Source organism: Zalophus californianus, chromosome 9, assembly GCF_009762305.2.
Source record: "Zalophus californianus isolate mZalCal1 chromosome 9, mZalCal1.pri.v2, whole genome shotgun sequence".
NCBI lineage: Eukaryota > Metazoa > Chordata > Mammalia > Carnivora > Otariidae > Zalophus > Zalophus californianus.
The window spans coordinates 93,426,189-93,450,984 of NC_045603.1; the positions used below are offsets into that span (position 1 = coordinate 93,426,189).

The 24,796-nt window shown below is 39.0% G+C and overlaps 1 protein-coding gene across 3 annotated transcripts in view; it reads right to left on the reverse strand.

The window, feature by feature from the left end:
• BORCS5 (BLOC-1 related complex subunit 5) overlaps positions 1-24,796 on the reverse strand; it is a 98,221-nt gene that overhangs the window by 19,969 nt on the left and 53,456 nt on the right. For all 3 annotated transcript variants that reach the window (XM_027594838.1, XM_027594837.1, XM_027594836.2), the window contains one exon: positions 11,953-12,110. In XM_027594838.1, the coding sequence (XP_027450639.1) occupies positions 11,953-12,110 (158 nt within the window). The remainder of the gene's footprint in view (positions 1-11,952; positions 12,111-24,796) is intronic.

Below are 24,796 nucleotides of genomic sequence, written 5' to 3' on the forward strand. Positions count from 1 at the left end.
ACAGTACTCCTACCCAATGGTCACTCTCAATGAATGACCTCCCCTCTTCTTCACAGAGAATACACAGGCTCCTCAGTGTGGCTCATCTATGCCAGTTACCCTCTTTTTTTATAAACTTGTCCAAATTCTTCCTGTTCTCTCAAAACAAATGCCCTAGGGTTCTAAATCTCACCTCTCTTGCTGCCTCAGGAACCCTGCTCCAAGACCCTTTCTATCCTTCATCTACAATCTCTTCTTTTCTGTCTCTTCCCCATCAACCTGTGAACATGTTCAAGTATACCACCTGTAAAACAAAACAAAACACCAAACCCTCCTTTGATCTTCATCCACTTTTAATTCCATAATTTTGGCCACCACCTCACTCCATGACCCTGGATAACTTGCCTACCCTCTCTACTAGGCTTCAATTTCTGCATCTAAATAATGAGGGCACTGGACCAGATCTCTAAGGTCCTGTGAACTCCAATGTTCTATGGTTAATGCAGAGTAGAGTTTTTTGAACAAGTTTAGTTTCTTCACTGTTATCTGAAGCCTCAAAGTTAATTTTCTTCTAAGACTGCCAAGGTGTTCCTGTAGCCAGCAATGCTCCGCCCCCCTCCTTCATTCCATTCATTTCCCAAACTTTGATTTCTCTTTAAGAGCTGGCTTCAACCTCACCTGCCCCAGGATATGCTGATCTTTAACTCATAGCACCTCAGTTAGGGACCACAATGGAGCACTCTCCATCAATAGTGCCTCATCTTTCATGCTACTGTCCTGCATATCTCTGTTCCCTCACTTAGACTAAGCTCTCAGCGCACAGGCACTTTGTCGCATTTCTCCGTAACCCCTAAAAACCTTCACACTGAGTAGGTCTGCAACAGTTGCTCAGTGATGCTGGTCGGCTGACTGAGGGGTCCCCCAGGAGCCACCAAGGAAACTGGTGATCAGTGTGCATTAATTACAAGGCTCTCTGGGAAGGAAGACTACTTCTATCTCCTACTCCTCTCACAGACACACGAATTTGTAAAACACAGACTTTTTATTCAAGAGCATCATCCAAATTTAGGAACAGGAAAGCTTAGCTAACTCCCTTATTTTCTTTTATCTGAATCAGAACAGTTATAACCATGTTTCCCTTTGATCCAAACTTAGTGACTGCATGCAGGCCTGTAACTTTATGAGTCTCTGGTTGATCCAGGTTCTACACTTCCACTAATACATATTCTCCAAGGTTATTAAGTTCCTTACTTTTCAACACATACAGCATTATGTTACTTCCTCACACTTGAAACCAAATTTCCAGGAAACATCTGGAATAATATTAGAGAGTTAGTGTTATATCAAAACTACATCCTCTGCTTTATTCATTTGGAAGTGACTAATTTCAACCCTGAGGTTAGAAGTGAGCACAGATGGATGTGTATGTTTTAGGAGTTTGCTAGCACTTACCAACAGAGATGCCAAGTCACTAATGAAAACCCTACAACAGTGCTCACCTCCTTCACCTTCAGAGAACTACCAAGGTACTGCGTACTGTGAGTACTGTTCTTTCTCTGTTCTGTAACAACCCCAGGTAGCTACTGACCACTCAAAGTGAATCCCAAAGTTCCTCAAACAATTTTAAACTCGGTTTGTTTAAAATGAATGCTCCAAGACACTGGTTCTTAACCCTAGTCACATGTTAGAATCATCTAGAGCACTTTCATAAATACCAATACCTAGCTTCCTCCCTTCTCCACTCACCACCCTTCAAAGATTTGTATCTAACTAGTCTAGAGTGAGACAGTTACTTCTTAAAAGCATTTCAGCTATACTGATAAATGAAGGTATTATTATTTTAGGTATGACAATAGCATTATGGCTGTGTTTTGGAAAAGGCTTTCTTAGTGGAAAAACTGGTGAAATTCAAATAAGGTCTCCACTTACTTATGTGGTACTGATATTAATTTCCTAATTTTGATCATTGTACTAAGGTTCTGTAAAATGCTCACTTTAGAGGAAGCTGTGTGAGGGGTATAGAGAAACTCTCTAAATTATTTTTGTGACTTTTCTCTAAGTCTAAAAGAGTCCTTTACTTTTAATGATATAGACTTTGGGGTGTCTGGGTGGCTGAGTCAGTTAAGCTTAAGCTTCCAACTCTTAATTTTGGCTTAGGTCATGATCTTGGGGTCATGAGATTGAGCCCTGCATGGAGTCTGCTTAAGATTCCCTCCCTCTCCCTCTGCGCCCCCATGCTGCTTATACTCTCTCTTAAAAAAAAGATACATACTTAAATGTTTACGAATGAAATTATATGCCTGAGATTTACTGCAAAATAGATCAGTTGGAGAGGTGGCAGGGAGTGAGTGGGGGTATAAATGAAACAGGATCTTACACAAATTGATGCCTCTAGCGAGTAGCTGGGCAATGAGTACACGAAGATCCACAATATTTGTCTACTTCAGTGTGTGTGTGTGTGCAAAAGTTTCCATCCTAAATATTGGAGGTAGAAATTCCCAGGTGATTCTAACATACATTCAGGGCCAAGAAATACTGCTTGAGAGTCTTGGAAATGAGGTATAATGAGGAGCTCTATCTAGTACAACAAGCTACAAAATACCCACTCTTTGATGCTGAGCTAGTAGTTTAATCTTTCTGTATTACACTTTCGTAAACTATAAAACAACAGAAATGTACTAAAGACCTTTCAAAAAGATGAGAAGCATTACAAAATAGATGTACTGTTCTCAAATCTCCTAAGAGTTAAATTAACATCATAGTTAATTTCTGCACAGTAATCAAAAATGGTAAGGTCTTCTGCTGCAAAAGCAATTCCCAAAGAATGTTCTAAAAAACACTACTTCTATGAATGTTACCTAACATAAGGGTTCTGGGATCAAATAAGTTTGAAAAACACCAGTTTTGGGGCGACTGGGTGGCTCAGTTGGTTAAGTGACTCCCTTCGGCTCAGGTCATGATCCCGGGGTACCGTGACCTAGCCCCGCATAGGGTTCCCTGCTCAGCAGAGAGCGTGCTTCTCCCTCTCCCACTCCAACTGCTTGTGTTCCCTCTCTATCTGTCAAATAAACAAAATCTTTAAAAAATAAATAACAGATTTTCAATTTCCAGATTCCTGAGGGCATCAGATGCTTAGACAAGAAGAAAACAAAGAAAAAGGTTAAATCTTCTGACATGGGTTGGTAACTGTCCTTCAGTCTTGAAATTATTTGGGGATAACTAAATCATGTTGAACCAGGCCAGTCTCAACTGAGTTGAAAATCCCATTTGCATGAACATATGAAAGGATGGATCTGAGTTGAATTTGAGGGTAAAAATGTACATTAGAAAATTTTATTTAAAGAATTGGAACTTTGGTCAGAGGAGCAAGATGGAGGAGTAGGAGACCTAAATTTCATCTGGTTCCAGGAATTCAGCTAGACAGGGATCAAACCATTCTGAACACCTACGAACTCAACAGGAGATTGAAGAAAAGAATAGCAACTCTGAATAGAAAAGCGACCACTTTCTGGAAGGTAGGACGTGCCAAGAAGTGAATCCGAGGTGATATTTGGGAGGATAGATGGCGGGGAAGAGGCCTCCGTCAGCTGCTACCAGCAAGTGATAGAGCTGCGGAGCACAAAATCGGAACTTTTAGAAGTCGGCTCCGCTGAGGGACGTCGCTCCAGTGGCTAATTGGGGGATGGAACCATCACGGGACAGTGTGGTCTCAGGACCCTTGGAGTCACAGAAAGACCGGGGGTGCCTGAGTGCGGCAGAGCTCCCAGGTATCGGAGCGGGGAAGCCGGCTGCAGAGACGGAGCTGAGGCGCAGGCTCTCAGCTCGGGGTGGCCATAAACTGTGATCCGCGGCCCAGTCGGGCCACTGCTCCTCTAGCAGGGACCCAACAAGCGGCAGAGCCGGGGAGACTCCCCTCCCTCCCCAGGGAGGAGCGGCGCAGGAGCGCACCGCAGGGATGGCTGGGTTTGGAGACTCCACACGGGGTCAGGTGCCAGAGATTGAAACGCTCAGTCACAGGCCGGGTGAGCACGGAGTGCGGCCGGAGACCGGGGAGACAGGAGTGACTGCTTTTCTCTGGGGGCGCACTGAGGAGCGGGGCCCCGAGTTCTCGGCTCCTCCAGGCAGAGGTTGGGAGGCCGCCATTTTCACTCTCGTCCTCCAAAGCTGTATCGAAAAGCTTGCAGGGAACAAAAGCTCCCGAGAGGAAACCCAAGCTGATTACTTAGTGCGCCCCTGGAAGGGTGGGGCAATTCCGCCTCCGGCAAAGACATTTGGGAACCACGGCAACAGGCCCCTCCCCCAGAAGATCAGCAAGAACAGCCAGCCAAGGCCAAGTTTACTGATCAATGAGCACCGCAGAACTCCAGAGCTAGGGGAATACAGAACAGAGAATTCATGGTTTTTACCATGATTCTTTAGTTTTTCAAAGTTAATTTTTTTAATTTTCTTTTTTTCTTTTACTTTGTTTTTTCTGAAATTTTCTTTTTCCCTTTTTCAACCAACATCTTATCAGTCCCTTTTTTAAAATATCTTTTTTATTTTTCATTTTTAGAGTCATATTCTATCCCTTCATAATAGTTAAGCTTATTTTTGGTATATATATATATATATATATATATATATATATATATATATATAAGTTGTTCTCTCTTTAAAATTTTGGAATACAGTTTCTTCTAACAGACCAAAATACACCCTAAATCTCTAGTGTATGGCTTCGTTCTAGTCTCCAGCCTGATCACATTCTCTCCCCGCTTTTTTTAAATCCTCTTTTTTTTAACCAACTTATCAATTCCTTTTACAAAATCTTTTATAATTTTCATCTTCAAAATCATATTCCATCCCTTCGTCATATTTAACCCTATTTTTGTACATATATAAGCTTTTCTTTCTTTAAAATTTTGGGAGGCACTCTCTTCTAACAGACCAAAATAAGCCCAAAATCTAGTGTGTGGCACTGATCTATGCACCAGCCTGATCATATGTGATCATATTGTTTTTCTTTTGTTTGTTTGTTTTATCTTTTTTTTTCTTTTTTCTTTCTTTCCCTTTCTTTTCCCCCGGTTTCAGGTCTCTTCTGATTTGTTTAGTGTATATTTTCCTGGGGTTGTTGTCACCCTGTTAGCATTTTGTTCTCTCATTCATCTATTCTCCTCTGGACAAAATGACAAGACGGAAAAAAATTACCTCAAAAAAAAAAAAAAAAGAACAAGAGGCAGTACCGACTGCCAGGGACCTAATCAATACGGACATTAGTAAGATGTCGGAACTAGAGTTCAGAATGACGATTTTAAAGATACTAGCTGGGCTTGAAAAAAGCATGGAAGATATTAGAGAAACACCTTCTGGAGAAATAAAAGAACTAAAATCTAACCAAGTTGAAATCAAAAAGGCTATTAATGAGGTGCAATAAAAAATGGAGGCTCTAACTGCTAAGATAAATGAGGCAGAAGAGAGAATGAGTGATACAGAACACCAAATGATGGAAAATAAAGAAGCTGAGAAAAAGAGAGATAAACAACTACTGGATCACGAGGGCAGAATTCAAAGGATAAGTGATACCATAAGACAAAACAATATTAGAATAATTGGGATCTCAGAAGAAGAAAGAGAGAGAGGGGCAGAAGGTATATTGGAGCAAATTATAGCAGAGAACTTCCCTAATTTGGGAAAGGAAACAGGCATCAAAATTCAGGAGGCACAGAGAACGCCCGTCAAAATCAGTAAAAATAGGTCAACACCCCAACATCTAATAGTAAAACTTAACGAGTCTCAGAGACAAAGAGAAAATCCTGAAAGCAGCTCGGGAGAAGAGATCTGTAACCTACAATAGTAGAAACATTAGATTGACAACAGACCTATCCACAGAGACCAGGCAGGCCAGAAAGGACTGGCATGATATATTCAGAGCACTAAATGAGAAAAATATGCAGCCAAGAAGACTATAACCAGCTAGGCTGTCACTGAAAATAGAAGGAGAGATAAAAAGCTTCCAGGACAAACAAAAACTAAAGGAATTTGCAAACACAAAACCAGGCCTACAAGAAATATTGAAAGGGGTCCTCAAAGCAAAGAGAGAGCCTAAAAGTAACATAGACCAGAAAGGAACACAGACAATATACAGTAACCTTACAGTAATGGCACTAAATTCATATCTTTCAATAGTTACCCTGAATGTAAATGGGCTAAATGCCCCAATCAAAAGACACAGGGTATCAGATTGGATAAAAAAAAAAATAAGACCCATCGATATGCTGTCTGCAAGAGGCTCATTTTAGACCCAAACGCACCTCCAGATTGAAAGTGAAGGGGTGGAAGACCATTTACCATGCTAATGGACACCAAAAGAAAGGTGGGATGGCAATCCTTATATCAGACAAATTAGATTTTAAACCAAAGACTCTCATAAGAGATGAGGAGGGACACAATATCATACTTAAAGGGTCTATCCAACAAGAAGATCTAACAGTTGTAAATATCTATGCCCCGAACATGGGAGCAGCCAATTATATAAGCCAATTAATAACAAAAGCAAAGAAACACATCGACAACAATACAATAATAGTAGGAGACTTTAACACCCCCCCTCACTGAAACGGACACATCATCTAAGCAAAAGATCAACAAGGAAATAAAGACTTTAAATGACACACTGGACCAAATGGACTTCACAGATCTATTCAGAACATTCCATCTCAAAGCAACAGAAAACACATTCTTCTCTAGTGCCCATGGAACATTCTCCAGAATAGATCACATCCTAGGTCACAAATCAGGTCTCAACTGGTACCAAAAGACTGGGATCATTCCCTGCATAGTTTCAGACCACAATGCTTTGAAACTAGAACTCAATCACAAAAGGAAAATCGGAAAGAACTCAAACACATGGAGGCTAAAGAGCATTCTACTGAAGAATGAATGGGTCAACCAGGAAATTAAAGAAGAATTAAAAAAATTCATGGAAACAAATGAAAATGAAAACACAACTGCTCAAAATCTTTGGGATGCAGCAAAGGCAGTGCTAAGAGAAAGTATATAGCAATACAAGCCTTTCTCAAGAAACAAGAAAGGTCTCAAATACACAAGCTAACCCTACACCTAAAGGAGCTGGAGAAAGAACAGCAAATAAAGCCTAAACCCAGCAGGAGGAGAGAAATGATAAAGATCAGAACAGAAATCAATGAAATAGAAACCAAAAAACAGAAGAACAGATCAACAAAACTAGGAGCTGGTTCTTTGATAGAATTAACAAGATTGATAAACCCTGGCCAGACTTATCAAAAAGAAAAGAGAAATGACCCAAATAAATAAAATCATGAATGAAAGAGGAGAGATCACAACCAACACCAAAGACATACAAAGATTTATAAGAACATATTATGAGCAACTCTATGCCAGCAAATTAGATAATCTCGAAGAAATAGATGCATTCCTAGAGATGTATAAACTACCAAAACTGAACCATGAAGAAATAGAAAACCTGAACAGACCTATAACCACTAAGGAAATTGAAGCAGTCATCAAAAATCTCCCAAAAAACAAAAGCCCAGGGCCAGATGGCTTCCCAGGGGAATTCTACCAAACATTTAAAGAAAAATTAATACCTGTTCTTCTGAAACTGTTCCAAAAAATAGAAATAGAAGGAAAACCTCCAAACTCATTTTATGAGGCCACCATTACCTTGATCCCAAAACCAGGCAAAGACCCCATCAAAAAGGAGAATTACAGACCAATATCCTTGATGAACATGGAGGTAAAAATTCTCACCAAAATACTAGCCAAGAGGATCCAACAGTACATTAAAAGGATTATTCACCACGACCAAGTGGGATTTATCCCTGGGCTGCAAGGTTGGTTCAGCATCCGCAAATCAATCAAAGTGATACAATACATTAATAAAAGAAAGAACAAGAACCATATGATCCTCTCAATAGATGCAGAAAAAGCATCTGACAAAGTATAGCATCCTTTCTTGATCAAAACTCTTCAGAGTATAGGGATAGAGGGTACATACCTCAATATCATAAAAGCCATCTATGAAAAACCCACAGCGAATATCATTCTCAATGGGGAAAACCTCAGAGCTTCCCCCCTAAGGTCAGGAACACGGCAGGAATGTCCATTATCACCTCTGCTATTCAACATAGTATTAGAAGTCCTACCCACAGCAATCAGACAACAAAAAAATAAAAGGCAGAATAGGAAAAGAAGTCAAACTCTCACTCTTTGAAGACGATATGATACTTTATGTGGGAAACCCAAAGACTCCACCCCAAAACTGCTAGAACTCATACAGGAATTCAGTAATGTAGCAGGATATAAAATCAATGCACAGAAATCAGTGGCATTCCTATACACCAACAACAAGACAGAAGAAAGAGAAATTAAGGAGTCGATCCCATTTACAACTGCACCCAAAACCATAAGATACCTAGGAATAAATCTAACCAAAGAGGCAAAGAATCTGTACTCAGAAAACTATAGAATACTCTTGAAAGAAATTGAGGAAGACACAAAGAAATGGAAAAAGGTTCCACGCTCACGGATTGGAAGAACAAATATTGTGAAGATGTCAATGCTACCTAGAGCAGTCTACACATTTAATGCAATGCCTGTCAAAATACTATCCACTTTTTTCAAAGAAATGGAACAAATAATCCTAAAATTTGTATGGAACTAGATAAGACCCTGAATAGCCAGAGGAATACTGAAAAAGAAAAGAAAAGCTGGTGGCATCACAATTCCAGACTTCAAGCTCTATTACAAAGCTCTCATCATCAAGACAGTATGGTACTGGCACAAAAACAGACACATAGATCAGTGGAACAGAATAGAGAGCTCAGAAATGGACCCTCAACTTGATGGTCAACTAATCTTCGACAAAGCAGGAAAGAATGTCCAATGGAAAAAAGACAGTCTCTTCAACAAATGGTGTTGGGAAAATTGGGCAGCCACATGCAGAAGAATGAAACTGGACCATTTCCTTACACCACACACAAAAATAGACTCCAAATGGTTGAAAGACCTAAACATGAGACAGGAGTCCATCAAAATCCTACAGGAGAACACAGGCAGCAACCTCTTCGACCTCAGCCACGGCAACTTCTTCCTAGAAACATTGCCAAAGGCAAGGGAAGCAAGGGCAAAAATGAACTATTGGAACTTCATCAAGATAAAAAGCTTTTGCACAGCAAAAGAAAACAGTCAACAAAATCAAAAGACAACCAAGAGAATGGAAGAAGATATTATGACATATCAGATAAAGGGCAAGTATCCAAAATCTATAAAGAACTTATCAAACTCAACACCCAAAGAACAAATGATCCAATCAAGAAATGGGAAGAAGACATGAACAGACATTTCTGCAAAGAAGACATCCAAGTGGCCAACAGACACATGAAAAAGTGCTCACATTGCTCGGTATCAGGGAAATCCAAATCAAAACCTCAATGAGATACCACCTCACACCAGTCAGGATGGCTAAAATTAACAAGTCAGGAAATGACAGATGTTGGCGGGGATGTGGAGAAAGGGGAACCCTCCTACACTGTTGGTGGGAATGCAAACTGGTGCAACCACTGTGGAAAAGAGTATGGAGGTTCCTCAAAAAGTTGAAAATAGAGCTACCATATGACCCAGCAATTGCACTACTGGGTATTTACCCCAAAGATACAAATGTAGGGATCCGAAGGGGTATGTGCATCCCGATGTTTATAGCAGCAATGTCCACAATAGCCAAACTATGGAAAGAGCCAAGATGTCCATTGACAGATGAGTGGATAATGAAGATGTGGGGTGTGTGTGTGTGTGTGTGTGTGTGTGCGCGCACACACACACACACACACAGGAATATTATGCAGCCATCAAAAGGAATAAAGTCTTGCCATTTGAATGACACAGATGGAACTCGAGGGTATTATGCTGAGCGAAATAAGTCAATCAGAGAAAAACATGTATCATGATCTCACTGCTATGAGGAATTCTTAATCTCAGGAAACAAACTGAGGGTTGCTGGAGTGGTGGGGGGTGGGAGGGATGGGGTGGCTGGGTGATAGACACTGGGGAGGGTATGTGCTATGGTGAGTGCTGTGAATTGTGTAAGACTGTTGAACCACAGACTTGTACCTCTGAAACAAATAATACATTATATGTTAAAAAAAAAAAAAGAAGAAGATAGCAGGAAGGGAAAAATGAAGGGGGGGGAATCAGAGGGGGAGACGAACCATGAGAGACTATGGACTGTAAGAAACAAACTGAGGGTTCTAGAGGGGAGGGGGGTGGGGGGATGGGTTAGCCTGGTGATGGGTATTAAAGAGAGCACGTACTGAATGGAGCACTGGGTATTATATGCAAACAATGAATCATGGAACACTACATCAAAAACTAGTAATGTATGGTGATTAACATAATAAAATAAAAATTTAAAAAATAATTATAAATAATAAAGAAAAGAACACCACCAGTTTTATTTCCTGTAAGATTCCTAAGAACTTTTAAAAAGAGAATATGCATCGTGACTTTCCAAGGGTGGTGATGGAATATGCAAAAAGTTTGACCTTCTTCACATGGGACTAGTTTTGTAGAACTTATTTTGGAAAACAGTGCTCTAGGCTAGTGGTTCCCAAATCTCAGGTAATGGAGAATGGATTCCGTATCATTTGATAAGCTTATTAAAATAATGATTTACCGACCACATCCTAGAGCTACTGGCAGGAGAGGAAAACTCAGTATTAAAACAAACGTAGTCACATTTGGGATTTAAATCTCTCTAGATCATAATACAGTAAAATATGTTTATAATATTTGAAAGGCCACAACAATGCCAACCAATATGAAAATATAAAATGACAATTTGGAATGCTCTTCCAAATAAAATTATTTAAGCCATGAGAGAAACATATATGTATATATTTTATGAAAGGTAAGTAGTAAAATATTAGAGGTGTTGGCAAATTTAAATCTATCAATATACCTAGTGACAACTTTGTTATCTCAAGGATTTACTACATCTATTTGCAGTGATTCTCAACCCTTTACTTGTGTGTTTCCTCATATCCACCTTCTTCTTATGCCTGAGTCAATGACCAGGACTATTTTGTTAAACAACTCCAGGAGCTGCCATTAACATGAGTGGTTTCTCCAGGATTGAGCTCCTGACCTTTTCTTTATATGAAACTACTTCAAGGTATCAGGAATCTTAATCCCTTTACTGAAAACTTTGGAAAATGTATGTACTATACCATGCAGCAGCCCAGTCAATGATATATTTCAGTGTTTAACTGAAGTACCTTATTATTCTTAATAATTACTAAACATCTGTATCACACACTTCAGTTTTCTAAGTACTTTCACAGGAATTACCTTGCTCCTTCCCTCACAAAAACCTTGTGGGTAGAATAAGCATAATTGTTTCCATTCAACCAATAAAAATCACTGAGCTTTTCATGTGCTCATACTGTGAAAAAATAATTGAAAGAGATATCAAGGCTCCTGCTCTCAAACAACTGATACCCTATTGGAAAACAAAATATAAATTACATATAGGAAACAGCTAAAGTCAATTCAAAGATTTGAATCAGCTAGAGCAAATTAGTATGGCAGGACTTTACATACTAATAGTGCCTAACACCTACTGAAATTTTAATCTTCATTCAACCCTTGGGATAGGTTACTACTCTTTTTCAGATCAGAAAACTGAGATCAGGAGAAGTTCAGTAACTTATCTAAGCAAAGAAGTGGTGAACCAGGTTTCAAATTCCAGCTCCATGGACTACTCCTTTTCATCATTACATTTTACTGCTAGGAAAACCAATCTATCTAAAGCAATGGGGACAAATGGCAAGACTAAATCAGAAAATGACTACTCCCCATAAAGCCTGGATCACTGGCTCTACTTCCCAGTAGAAAAGGACTTGGGAGTCGGAGGAAATCACAATAATGAGCCAGTTATGTTATTTTCCCACAGTACATTACCTCTTTGATTCGTTTAACCAAAGCATTCTGATCAAAGGCAACGGCCTCTGCACACTGATGAAGATGATCCTGATATCGAAGGCAGAGCTGTAACACCTGTTGAGAATCCAATTTCTCCAATTTGGTATTTGTTGGGGATGTCTGGCCACTCAGTAGCCCTTCAAACAGAAAAAAATAAATAAATAAATTAAATGGAAGTTACTATTAACAAACTTGTTTTATAAGTAACTTAATAAGTTCAATGAAGACAGGGTAGGAGACTAACATTTAATCTTCCATCTTTTGTTACACGCTAATGACAATCATAGCAACCATCATTTATGGAGCATCTATTATATACCAAGTACTCAGCAAAATGTTTCATATGCATTATTTTCATACTCATAATTGCCCTAGAAAGTAAGGTATTATTAGTCCCATTTCATAGATAAACTTAAGACACAGAGAGATTAAGTAACTTTCCTAAAGTCACATAGTGACTAGTAAGTGGTTCCTCTAGAATACAGCTCCTGACCATAAGACACTATTTCAAGATATCAAGAATATAAATCCCTTCTTGAATGAAACCTTTGGAAGATGTATTTATTTAATTTCTTTTAATAATTACAATGATTGTCTGACCTTAAAACAAAGGTTGCAGCCAGGGACAAAGAAGGGCATTACATAATGATAAAGGGATCAATCCAATAAGAGGATACAGCAATTATAATATTGATGCACCCAACACTGGAGCACCTAAATACATGAAGCAAATACTAACAGACATAAAGGAAGAAAATGAAGAGTAGGGGACTTTAACATCACAATTACATCAATGGATAAATCATTTCAGACAGAAAATCAATAAAGAAACAATGGCTTTGAACAACACATTACATCAGATGGCCCTAACAGATACACACAAAACATTCCATCCAAAGACAGCTGAATATGCATTTTTTTCCTTCAAAGATTTATTTACTTATTTACTTACTTACTTATTTGAGAGCTAGCAAGCAAGAGAGCACAAGCGAGAGGGAGGGGCTGAGGGAGAGGGACAAGCAGACTCCCCACTGAGGAGGGAGCCCGATGAGGGGCTCAATCCCAGGACCCTGGGATCATGACCTGAGCCAAAGGCAGATGCTTAACTGACTAGGCCACTCAGGTGCCCCAGAATATACATTCTTTTTAAGGGTATATGAAACATCCTCCAGGAAGATCATACATTAGGCCGCAAAACAAGTCTTAATAAATTTAAGAAGACTGAAATCATATCAAGCATCTTTTCCAACCACAATGGTATGAAACTAGAAATCAATTACATGAAAAGAACTGGAGGGATGCCTGTGTGGCTTAGGCCCTTAAGTGTCTGCCTTCAGCTCAGGTCATGGTCCCAGGGTCCTGGGATCAAGTCCCAGATCGGGCTCCTTGATAGGCAAGGAGTCTGCTTCTCCCTCTGCCTGCTGTTCCCCCTGCTGTGTGCTTTGTCTGACAAATAAATAAAATCTTTTTTTAAAAAGATTTTATTTATTTGAGATAGAGAGAGAAAGAGAGTGTGCACAAATTGGGGGGGGGGGCAGAGGGAGAGGGAGAAGCAGGCTCCCTGCTGAGCAGGGAGCCCAACTCAGGGCTCAGATCCCAGGATCTTGGGATCATGACCCAAGCTGAAGGCAGCCGCTTAACTGACTGAGCCACCCAGGCATCCCAATAAATAAAATCTTACAAAAAAAAAAGAACTGGAAAAAATACAAACACATGGAGGCTAAACAACATGCCACTAAACAGCCAATGAGTCAATAAATAAATAAAATAGTTAATAAAAAAATACATGGAGACAAATGAAATGAAATGGTCCAAAATCTTTGAGACACAGCAAAAGCAGTTCTAAGAGGGACGTTTATAGTGATATAGGCCTACTTCAAAAAACAAGAAAAATCTCAAATAAATAATCTAACCTGACACCTAAGGAGCTAGAAAAAAAAACCGACAAAGCCCAAAGTTAGTAAAAGGAAGCAAATAATAAAGATGAGAGTGGAAATAAATGAAACAGAGACTAAAAAAAAAACAAGAGAAAAGATCAATGAAACCAAGAGCTGGTTCTTTGAAAAGATAAACAAAATCGATAAACCTCTGGCCAGACTGATCAAGAAAAAAAAGAAAGAAGACTCAAAATCAGAAATGGAGGAGAAGGGGTGCCCGGGTGGCTCAGCTGGTTAAGCCTCTGCCTTCAGCTCAGGTCATGATCCATCGGGAGGGACTCCCTGCTCAGTGGGGAGACTGCTTCTCCTTCTCCTGTTCCCTCTGCTTCTGCTCTCTGTCAAATAAATAAATAAAATCTTAAAAAAAAATGAGAAGAAATAATAACTGACAACACAGAATACAAAGGATTATAAGAGACTACTATGAAAACTTATATGCCAACAAATTGGACATCCTAGAAGAAATGGATAAATTCCTAGAAACATACAATCTTCCAAAAATGAGTAAGGAAGAATAGAAAATTTGAACAAACCAATTACTAGTTATAAAACTGAATCAGTAGTAAAAACAACAACAGTAACAGGCTCCTTTCAAACCAAAGTCCAAGAGCAGATGGCTTCACAAATGAACTGTACCAAACATCTTAAAAAGAGTGAAGCCTATTCTTCTCAAACTATTTCAAAAAACAGAAGAGGAAGGAAAACTTCTACATTCATTCTTTAAGACCAGCATTACCATTACCAAAACCAAAGACACTACAAAAAAAGAAAAACACAGGCCAATATCCCTGATGAACACAGATGCAAAAATCCTCAACAAAATATGAGCAAACCGAATTCAACAATACATTAAAAGATCATTCAAATCAAGTGAGATTTATTCCATAGATGCAAGGGTGGTTCAATATTCACAAACTAGGGAATGTGATACGTCATATTAACAAAAGAAAAGTCTGGGCGCCTGGGTGGCTCAGTCATTAAGTGTCTGCTCAGGGTCCTGGGATCGAGCCCCGCATCAGGCTCCCTGCTCAGCAAAAAGCCTGCTTCTCCCTCGCCCTCTGCTGCTCCCCCTGCTTGTGCTCTCTCTCACTGTCAAATAAATAAATAAAATCTTAAAAGATAGAAACCATATGATCATCTCAATATTCAGAAACAGCATTTGACAAATACAACATCTATTCATGATAAAAACTCTCAATAAAGTGGGTTTATAGGGAACGCACCTCAACATAAAAAAAAATGAAACACAGCTAACATCATACTCAATGGTGAAAAACTGAAAGCTTTTCCTCTAAGATCAGAAACAAGAATGTCCACTCTCACCACTTTTATTCAACGTAGTACTAGAAGTCCTAGCTTCAGCAATCAGACAAGGAAAAGAAAGAAAAGCATTTAAATTGGTAAGAAAGAAGTAAAACTGTCATTATTTGCAGAAGACATGATGCTATATATAGAAAATCCTGAACACTCCACCAAAAAGCTCTTAGAACTAATAAATGAGGGGCACCTGGGTGGCTCAGTTAAGTGTCTGCCTTTGGTTCAGGTCATGATCCCAGGGTCCTGGGATCGAGCCCCACATCAGGCTCCCAGCTCAGCAAGGGAGATTGCTTCTCCCTCTCTTTCTGCCCCTCCCCCTGCTTGTGCTCTCTCTCTCTCTCTCAAATAAATAAATAAAATCTTTAAAAAAATTTATTTGCATCCCAAAGAATAAAACACCTAGGAATAAATTTAAACAAGGAGGTGAAAGACCTAAACTCTGAAAACTTAAAGACATTGATGAAATAAACTGAAGATGACACTAATGGAAAGATATACCATGTGCATGGACTGGAAAAAGCAGTATTGTTAAAATGTCCATACTTCCCAAAGCAATCCAGAGAGTCAGTGCAATCCCTATCAAAATACCAATAGCATTTTTCATGAAACTAGAACAAATAATCCTAAAACTACACAGGAACCACAAAAGACCTGGAATAGCCAAAGCAATCTTGAAAAAGAAGAACAAATCATAACCCCACACTTAAAGATATACTACAAAGCTACAGTAATCAAAATGGTATGGTACTGGCACAAAAACAGATCAATGGAACAGGACAGAGAGCCCAGAAATAAACTCACACTTATATGGTCAATTAATCTACAACAAAGGAGCCAAGAATATACAATGGGGAAAAGAGGGTTTTTTCAATAAATGGTGCTGGGAAAACTGGACAGCCACATGCAAAAGAATGAAGCTGGACCACTGTCTTAACACCATACCCAAAAGTAAACTCAAAATGAATTAAAGACCTAAATGTGCAACCTGAAACCATAAAAGAAAACACAGTCATCTCTTGGACATCAGCCTTACAACATACTTATGGATATTTCTCCTTGGGCACGGCAAACAAAAGCAAAAATAAACTACTGAGACTATACGAAAATAAAGTTTTGCACAGCAAAAAACAAAAACCATCAACAAAACAAAAAGGCAACCAAGTGAATGGGAGAAGATATTTGCCAATGATATATCTGAGAAGGGGCTAATATCCAAAATACATGAAGAACTTAGACAACACCAAAAAAAAACCCAATCTGATTTAAAAATGGGCAGAGGACCTGAACATTTTTCCAAAGACATACAGATGGCTCATGGACACATGAAAAAGATGCTCAACATCATTAATCATCAGGGAAATGCCAATCAAAATCACAATGAGATAATCACCTTGCACCAGTCAGAATGACTAGTATTAAAAAGAGAAGAAACACCAAGTGTTGGCAAGGATGCAGAGAAAAGGGAACTCTCAGACGTTGTGGAATGTAAATAGGTGCAAGCACCGTGTAAAACAGTTTGGAGGTTCCTCAAAAAATTAAAAATAGAATTACCATATGATCCAGTAATTCCACTACTGGGTATTTACCTAAAGAAAACAACATTAATTTGAAAAGGTATATGCACCCTTATATTTATTGCAGCATCATTTATAATAGCCAAATTATGGAAGCAGCCCAAATGTCCATCAATAGATGAATGGATAAAGAAGATGTGTAGGTCTAGAACACACACACAGGAATATTAGTCATAAAAAAAGAATGAAATCTTGCCATTTGTGACAACATAGATGGACGCTTAGGGTATAATGCTAAATGAAGTAACTCAGACAGAGGAAGACAAATAACATATGATTTCACTTACATGTGGAATCTAAAAAACAAAACAGACTCTTAAATACAGAGAACAAACTGGTGGTTGCCAGAGGGAACAGAGGTAGGGGGATGGGTGAAATAGGTGAAGGGGATTGAGAAGTACATATTTCCAGTTATAAAATAAATAAGTCATGGAGATCAAAAGTAGAGAGTAGGGAATATAGTCGATAGTCTTGTAATAATGCTGTATGGTGGCAAATGCGGACTACACATCTCGTGGTGAGCTTTGAGTAATGGATAGAATTGTGGGATCACTATGTTATACATCTGAAACTAATACATTGTGTGTCAACTATACTTCAATAACAATTTTTTAAATAGTTGTTTGAAAAACTGAGAAAGAGAAATAAAAGCTAAAGGAAACTGTTAGGAGGAGATGCAAAAATGAATAAATTAAAAAGTGAATAGAATATCAGCTAATGCACCAGAAACTCCTGTTCTTTATGTTTTCTTCCATTACCAGTTTTGTTGTATAACTATTAAATTCCTTACATTTTATAGGACATTATATTTTCAAAGCCTTTCACACAAACTTATCATATTTTTCTTTAAGGTGTGGTAGGTAGATCAGGATAATTATTAGCATTTATGTAAGAAAAAAATCAATTAAAGAGGCTAAATGACTTGTCCACAGACACACAGCAAAGTCTTGACTAGAACTCAAGCATACCAACTTTTGGCCTACTACTTTCTGCCAAGCTAAAGGTTCACAAACTTTTTAGTATTAGGACTCCTTTATCCTTTCAAAAATTATTGAGGACCCCAAAAAGCTTTTGCTTATGTGGTTTATAACAATATTCACCTATTAAAAATTAAAACTGAGAAAATTCTTGAATATTTATTGAATTATTTTAAAATAACAATAATCTCATTACATGTTAACATAAATAACATATTTAAAAGAAGTAACTATAGTTTCCAAAACAAAAAAGTGGAACTGGTTTAAATTTTCTAGGTTTTTTCAATGTCTGGCTTAACAAAAAACAGCTGGATTTTCATATCTGCTTCTGCATTTAATATGTTGCTTTTACAATTTTGTAGCTTCCGGAAATCTCCATTGTACATTTCTAAGAGAATGAGAGTATTTAGCAACTGTCTACATATTATTGTGAAAATAGTTTTGTCCTCAGGGAATCCCTAGCAGGGTCCTGGGGATCTCAGGGATCACCCTACCACACTTTGAGAACCACTATGCTAGGCCACACTCTGTTTCAAACCAGAGCCAATGATACAGCATAAGATACACCAAAATAAATATGGCAATGGGGCACAAGCCAATGATACAGCATAAGATACACCAAAATAAATATGGCAATGGGGCACATAAGATACACCAAATAAATATGGCAATGGGGCACATGATCAGGATAAACCCACCCACATCAAAGCTCGTCTTCCCTCCTCATTCCTGCCCCTCATCACCCATGTCAAACCTTCACTGATTTCTGAGGTCCCAGAACTTAAACCAGTCTTCTCCCCACCCCCAACCCCCACTTCAACAGGCTGTATGATGGGCTACCCAGTTGGGCTATCCCAGAGAATCCTTGGAAATGCCAGTCAGTGTTTTCAGATCTTCATCTTGCCTGACGGTGCTGGGTTGAACTTGAGGCACTGCCCTGTTCCCCCACATTCCACTGCTAGCACTAGGTCCCTCAGCAGTTCCACTGCTGACCCTAGCACAGCAGAACACCAGTTCCTCCAGCTGAACCTGCCTCCACACAGTAGCTTTTGGTGAAGCTGCTATTTACAGAAATGGGGATTTATTTTTGAATTGAAACTTTTATTGAGATCCTGTGTATAGGATCTTGTGTACCCCTTTACTCAATTTCCCAAGGTAACATCTTGCAAACAATACAATATCACAACCAGGATATTGACAGTGATACAATCCACTGATCTTATTCAGATGTCCTCATTTTACTTGCACTCGTGTGTGTGTGTGCGTGCGCGCATTCATGAGCGTGCATGCCTGTGTACAGTAGTGGTCAACTACAGTCCAGAAGCAGATTATACTTTTGCCAAAAGGTCAGTAGCAGCCTAACAGTATAGAACAATGCCTACATCATTCGCCTTACTTCATCTCATCACGTAGGCATTTTATCATCTCATGTCATTACAAGAAGGGTTAGTACAGTATAGTAAGGCATTCTGAGACAGAGAGAGCACACATCCATGTAACTTTTATTACTGTATCATGTTATAATTGTTCTATTTATTACTAGCTATTATTAATCTTACTGTGCCTAATTTATAGGTAAAACGTTATAACAGGTATGTACATATAGGAAAAAACCTAGTATTTATAAGGTTCAGTACTATCCAGTTTCAGGCATCCATTGGGGGTCTTGGAACGTATCCTCCACAGATAAGGATGCCTACTATATTTAGTTCTATACAATTTTTTCACATGTGTACATTCATATATCTGCCACTGGAGTCAGATCCTGAGCTGTTCCATCACCACAAAGATTTCTTGTGTTGCTTTTTAGAACTACATCTACCTCTCTCTCATTCTCCTCCCCATCCTTAACCTCTGGCAACCACTAACCTGTTCACCATTTTTAAAATTTTGTCCTTTCAGGGGCTCCTGGGTGGCTCAGTTGGTTAAGCGTCTGCCTTCAGCTCAGGTCATGGTCCCAGGGTTCTGGGATCGAGCCCCACACTGGGCTCCCTGCTCAGCGGGAAGTCTGCTTCTCCCTCTCCCTCTGCCTGCCGCTCGCCCTGCTTGTGCTCTCTCTCTCTGTCAAATAAATAAATAAAATCTTTAAAAATAAAATAAAATAAAATTTTGTCATTTCAAAAATGTTTTGTAAATGGGATAATATGTAACCTCTGGGGATTGACTTTTTTCACCCAACATAATACATTCGAGATTCATTGAAGTTGTTGCATGTTGCAGTACTTTGTTCCTTCTTATTTCTGAGTAGTATTTCATAGTATGTATGTACTAGAGTTTGTTTAACCATCCATCTACTGAAGGACATTTGGGGAGTGTCCAGTTTGGGGGCTATTAAAAACAGAGCTGCTATGAATAGTGGTGCACAGGTTTTTGTATAAACAAATTTTCATTTCTCTGGGATAAATGCCCCAAGACTGCAACTGCTGGGTTGCATGGTAATCATATGTTTAATTTTATAAGAAAATGTCAGTTTTCTGGAGTGCCTGAAATCAAGAAAAGGGAGGATTTTTCAAACCACTAAAATCTCCTAACAAAATTACCAAGGACTAAAACTGACAACGATACAGCCCCAGGAACAGACTTGAGGAAGAAGGTACCAAAAGCTTTTTGCTGGGGTGCCTGGGTGGCTCAGTCGGTTAAGCCTCTGCCTTTGGCTCGGGTCATGATTCCGAGGCCCTAGGAGTCCTGCATCGGGCTCCATGCTTAGCAGGGAACCTGCTTCTCCCTCTGCCTGCCGCTCCCCCTGCTTGTACTCTCTCTATCTCTCTGATAAACAAACTCACAAAAGCTTTTTGCTGTCAATCCAAGAAGTAGGAAGAGAATGAGGTGCCGCCATAGAAAGAAAAATGAATGATTTTGCGCTATCAGTATTGGGCCAGAATAATGCAAAGGCCACACAGAAACACTGATAAATTCAACAGTATAAAAATCAAGATACCTCATGGCAAAAAACACCATAAGTTTAAAAAAAAAAAAAAAGCAGCCCTGAGAAAAACGTCTGCAACTCATATCACAAAGAGCAAACTTCCTATAATATAAAGAGCTTCTAGAAACTGGCAAGTAATAAATCAGCAAAAGAAAGATGGGCAAAGGCATTTCACAGAAAAGAAAGTATCAATGCCTCAGCTATAAGAAAAGATGTACAAACTTCTTCATCATAAGAAAAAGAGAAATCAAAACTTCACTGCAACACCATTTTTCACCTTTAACACTGGTAAAAACCAAAAGTATGACAAAAACTCCGAAGGTGGAACTATGAAGAAAGAGGCGTTGCTGATTAGTGCGTACACCCCCACAGAGGGCAATTTGACATGGATATCAAAATTACAAATCTGTTAAGCCTTTGATGCAGCAATTTCACTACTAGGAATTTACACATAAATTAGCACACATGCTAAATTTTGTATATGATATATATGATTATTTGTTACAACGGTGACTATCATAGTAAAAGATGAGCAAAAACCCAATGTCCATCAATAGGGAGCTTGTTAATTAGATCAAGGTACATCCACAAATACATGACCATAGAAAATAACAAAGGAGCTCTGTATATTTTCATACACAAAAGTCTCCATAAGATATTAGGTAATACCTCTTTTGCCTAGGCTGCCAACATGCCATCCAGACTGAGGAAGACCCGGAAAGTTGGGGATCATGTGATCCACAGCCATGGCCACATGGGGCAAACAGTAGAAGCACCCAGGAGGCTGGAGTAAACAGACATCACTCAGGTTACTTTGGGAAAGTTGGTATGAGGTATCACCACTTAGGAACGAGAGCTTCTGCCCAGCTGTCAACCTTGATAAACTGTGGACCTTGGCCGGTGAGCAGACAAGGGTAAATGCTGCCAAAAACAAGCCTGGAGCTGCTCCTATCAATGACGTGGTGTGATTAGGCTACTACAAAGTTCTGGGGAAGGGGAAGCTCTCGAAGCAGGCTGTCACTGTGAAGGTCAAAGTCTTCAGCAGAAGAGCTGAGGAGAAGATGGGTGGAAGGGTGCTGTGTCCTGGTAGCTTAAAGCCACAGGGAAGGAGGTTCATTAAGTGCTAACAAGTGCTTTAAAAAAAAGTTATTAAGTAATAAAAGAAGGTATATAGGATAGTGTATTAAGCTACCACTGTATAAAAAATGGGGGATATACAAGTAAATAAAAATATATATTCATATATACCTATATTTGCATAAAGAAATTCTGGAATAACAAGAGTTAGAAAGATGGAAAGCAAGGGTAAGGGGCATACTTTTAACCTTTTTTTTTTTTTTAAACATATGAATGTATTTTCCTTCCAAAAAATTTTAAGTAAATAAACTCATTTTAACAAAAAGTGACCAAGGTCTTTCTCATCTGTAAGTAACATCTTCTTGGGCAGTTCTCCTCTCTTTCCTTGCCTCAAGTATCCCCAACTACATAAGCCAAAACCAGTTCCTGGATATCTTTCATTCTCACCAAGGTTTACCTGGCTGAATATACCTTAAACAGTAACTTCTCCAAGGCAACTAAAAGCCTCATAACAAACCGTAAACTGGTAGAAGATGGAAACCATATTTTACTTATCTACTTATCTCATGTCTGCCATATAGCACCTGGTACATAAAAGGTTCTCAAATTAGGTTAGGAGGATACTGTTGAAATTCCAAGCAAAGAGTGAGCTGAGGAAGACTTAGGGAGAAGCTTGAGAAAGCTGAGAAGGGTCCCTACTCTGTGTTCTTCACATATACTTAAGAGTGAGACCTGGTCTCAGTCTGAATCTGCTCTTCTAAAGTGAATGAGGAAGATTCCCAGTGCTTGAGGACACCACTGGGAGCTTGTATTAAAAAACAGGGAAAAGTCAGAGCCAGCCCAAGCTTCCAGAGGGCTGAAAGGCTGAAGCAGAGGAGCCACAACCCAACTGTGGCTCACAAAACAAAACCTTTACTCTTCCTCTGTAAAAAAGAAAAAAAAAATGGGAAAAGGGATTTTAAGAAAGCTGCTGAGTCTAGAAGGTACACTAACATGATTCAAACTGAGTTGCAGCCAACTTCAAAGTCAAAGAAATTATACTTTAAATCATCCTTATAAATTACAATTGTACCCTCCCCCTAATCATCCAAAAATCAGCCCAGGTAGATGAGTCTAGTATCATAATGCGCTTTTTTTTCAACTCACAGGAGTCTCTGAAAATCTACCACAAATCCTGCTCCAGATCTCAGAAGGAGCAAGACAGGAGGGGGAAAAAAAAAGAAGAAGATGATGATGATGATGATGATAGGCCACTTTTTCTACTCCTGAAGCTACAAAGCTGTGGAAACAGAGGCCAATTCTAGAGGCAGTAAGTAAAGATTTCCCATCACTCTCCAGTGTCAGGAACCTCCATTTCCCTCATTTTGATGACTGAACCACTCCTACTATCTTCTGATAGGAGGAGGAGGGAGAACAGAAAGCTGGGTAAATTTAGAGATGGTAAATTTTATCATTTGTAGGAGACCACAAACTGCCAACCCTTTGAACTGTTTTTATTCTGAATGCACATTAAAGTTTTTTAAAGACTGAATGTTTTTGGTGAGGTGCATACTCTCCTGCTCTCTCAACCCCCACCACTTCCTATTGCCTTATGGCCAGCCCGCTGCCCTCATTCACATTAACTGCCTGGCCTCTGAGAGCCTCGGGTTACACCTCTGTTTTAATTCTTACTTACCAACTCTAATAAGAAGCTAGCCCTTAGGTAATAGAGAATGAACCATATAACATCTTGAAGTTATTTTTGTATAGTTTTATAAATGTTTTTTACAGTTATCTTCTTTCTTTTTTTACTTTTTACTTTATAAATTTTCAAATATATAAAAAGAAATATGTATCTTCCCAAATTTTCACCATCTAGATTCAACATTTTATTCTACTTCACTTCTCTATTTTTTCTTTTCCCGAGCCATTAAAAAATTATAGCTATCATGACACTTCAGTCCTAATACTCTATTCTTTATAGAATATTTATGATTAGCTTTTCATGTTAAAATTTCTAAATTATGTCTGCCTTGCTGTGTAAGAGAACAGTCATTACCCTGTTTCCTAATTCTTCTTTAGCTTTAAAACAGTGATGCACACGAAGTATTTACTGAGTTAAAAACCTGATCTAATAGATTCCATATTTACCAGTGGTAAATACTGGAGGCATTTTTTTTTAAAGATTTTATTTATTTATTTGAGAGAGAGGGAGACAGCGAGAGAGGGAACACAAGCAGGGGGAGTGGGAGAGGGAGAAGCAGGCTTCCTGCGGAGCAGGGAGCCCGATGCGGGGCTCGATCCCAGGACTCCGGGATCATGACCTGAGCCGAAGGCAGACGCTTAACGACTGAGCCACCCAGGCGCCCCTGGAGGCATTTCTTAAGACCCTATTAGACCTGGCTGACACTACTTTGTTTGTACAGGAATGGAGAGTGGGCTCCAGGGAATGAGTGAGGACCAAGACTGATTATTACACAGATCCAGCAAACTGCCATCCATACCTACCTCTTTGTGTAAAGTGTTGAGTGGAAAAATCATCAGGGTTAAAAATTTAGGAAATATTCTGCTGAACAATCTTTTTCTTTCTGAAAAACCAGGTAGGAAAAAAAACATTTTTCTAAAGTATAGAAGAGAACCATATGGGTATTAATCTAGGCTATCACCAAACTGAATTCCTTAACTTTTAAAGGCTTATTAGCTGCTTCCAAAACTAAAAATGAGTATTATGAGTAGTGAGGCCTCTATTTGAGAAACAGTACAATAAGCTCCATTTCCTGCTACAAAATCCTGAAATCTATATAAGTTTGACTAACATTACTGTGAAGGTATAATTAAGCAATAGATTATAAAAAAAGAAATTCTCCCCCAAACCAATAAGGTCTTCCTTTTTAAAAAGATTTTATTTATTTAATTGAGAGAGAGGGAGATCACAAGCAGGGGGAGGCGGCAGAGGGAGAAGCAGACTCTCTGCTGAGCAGGGAGCCTGATGTGGGGCTCGATCCCAGGACCCCGGGATCATACCCCGAGCCGAAG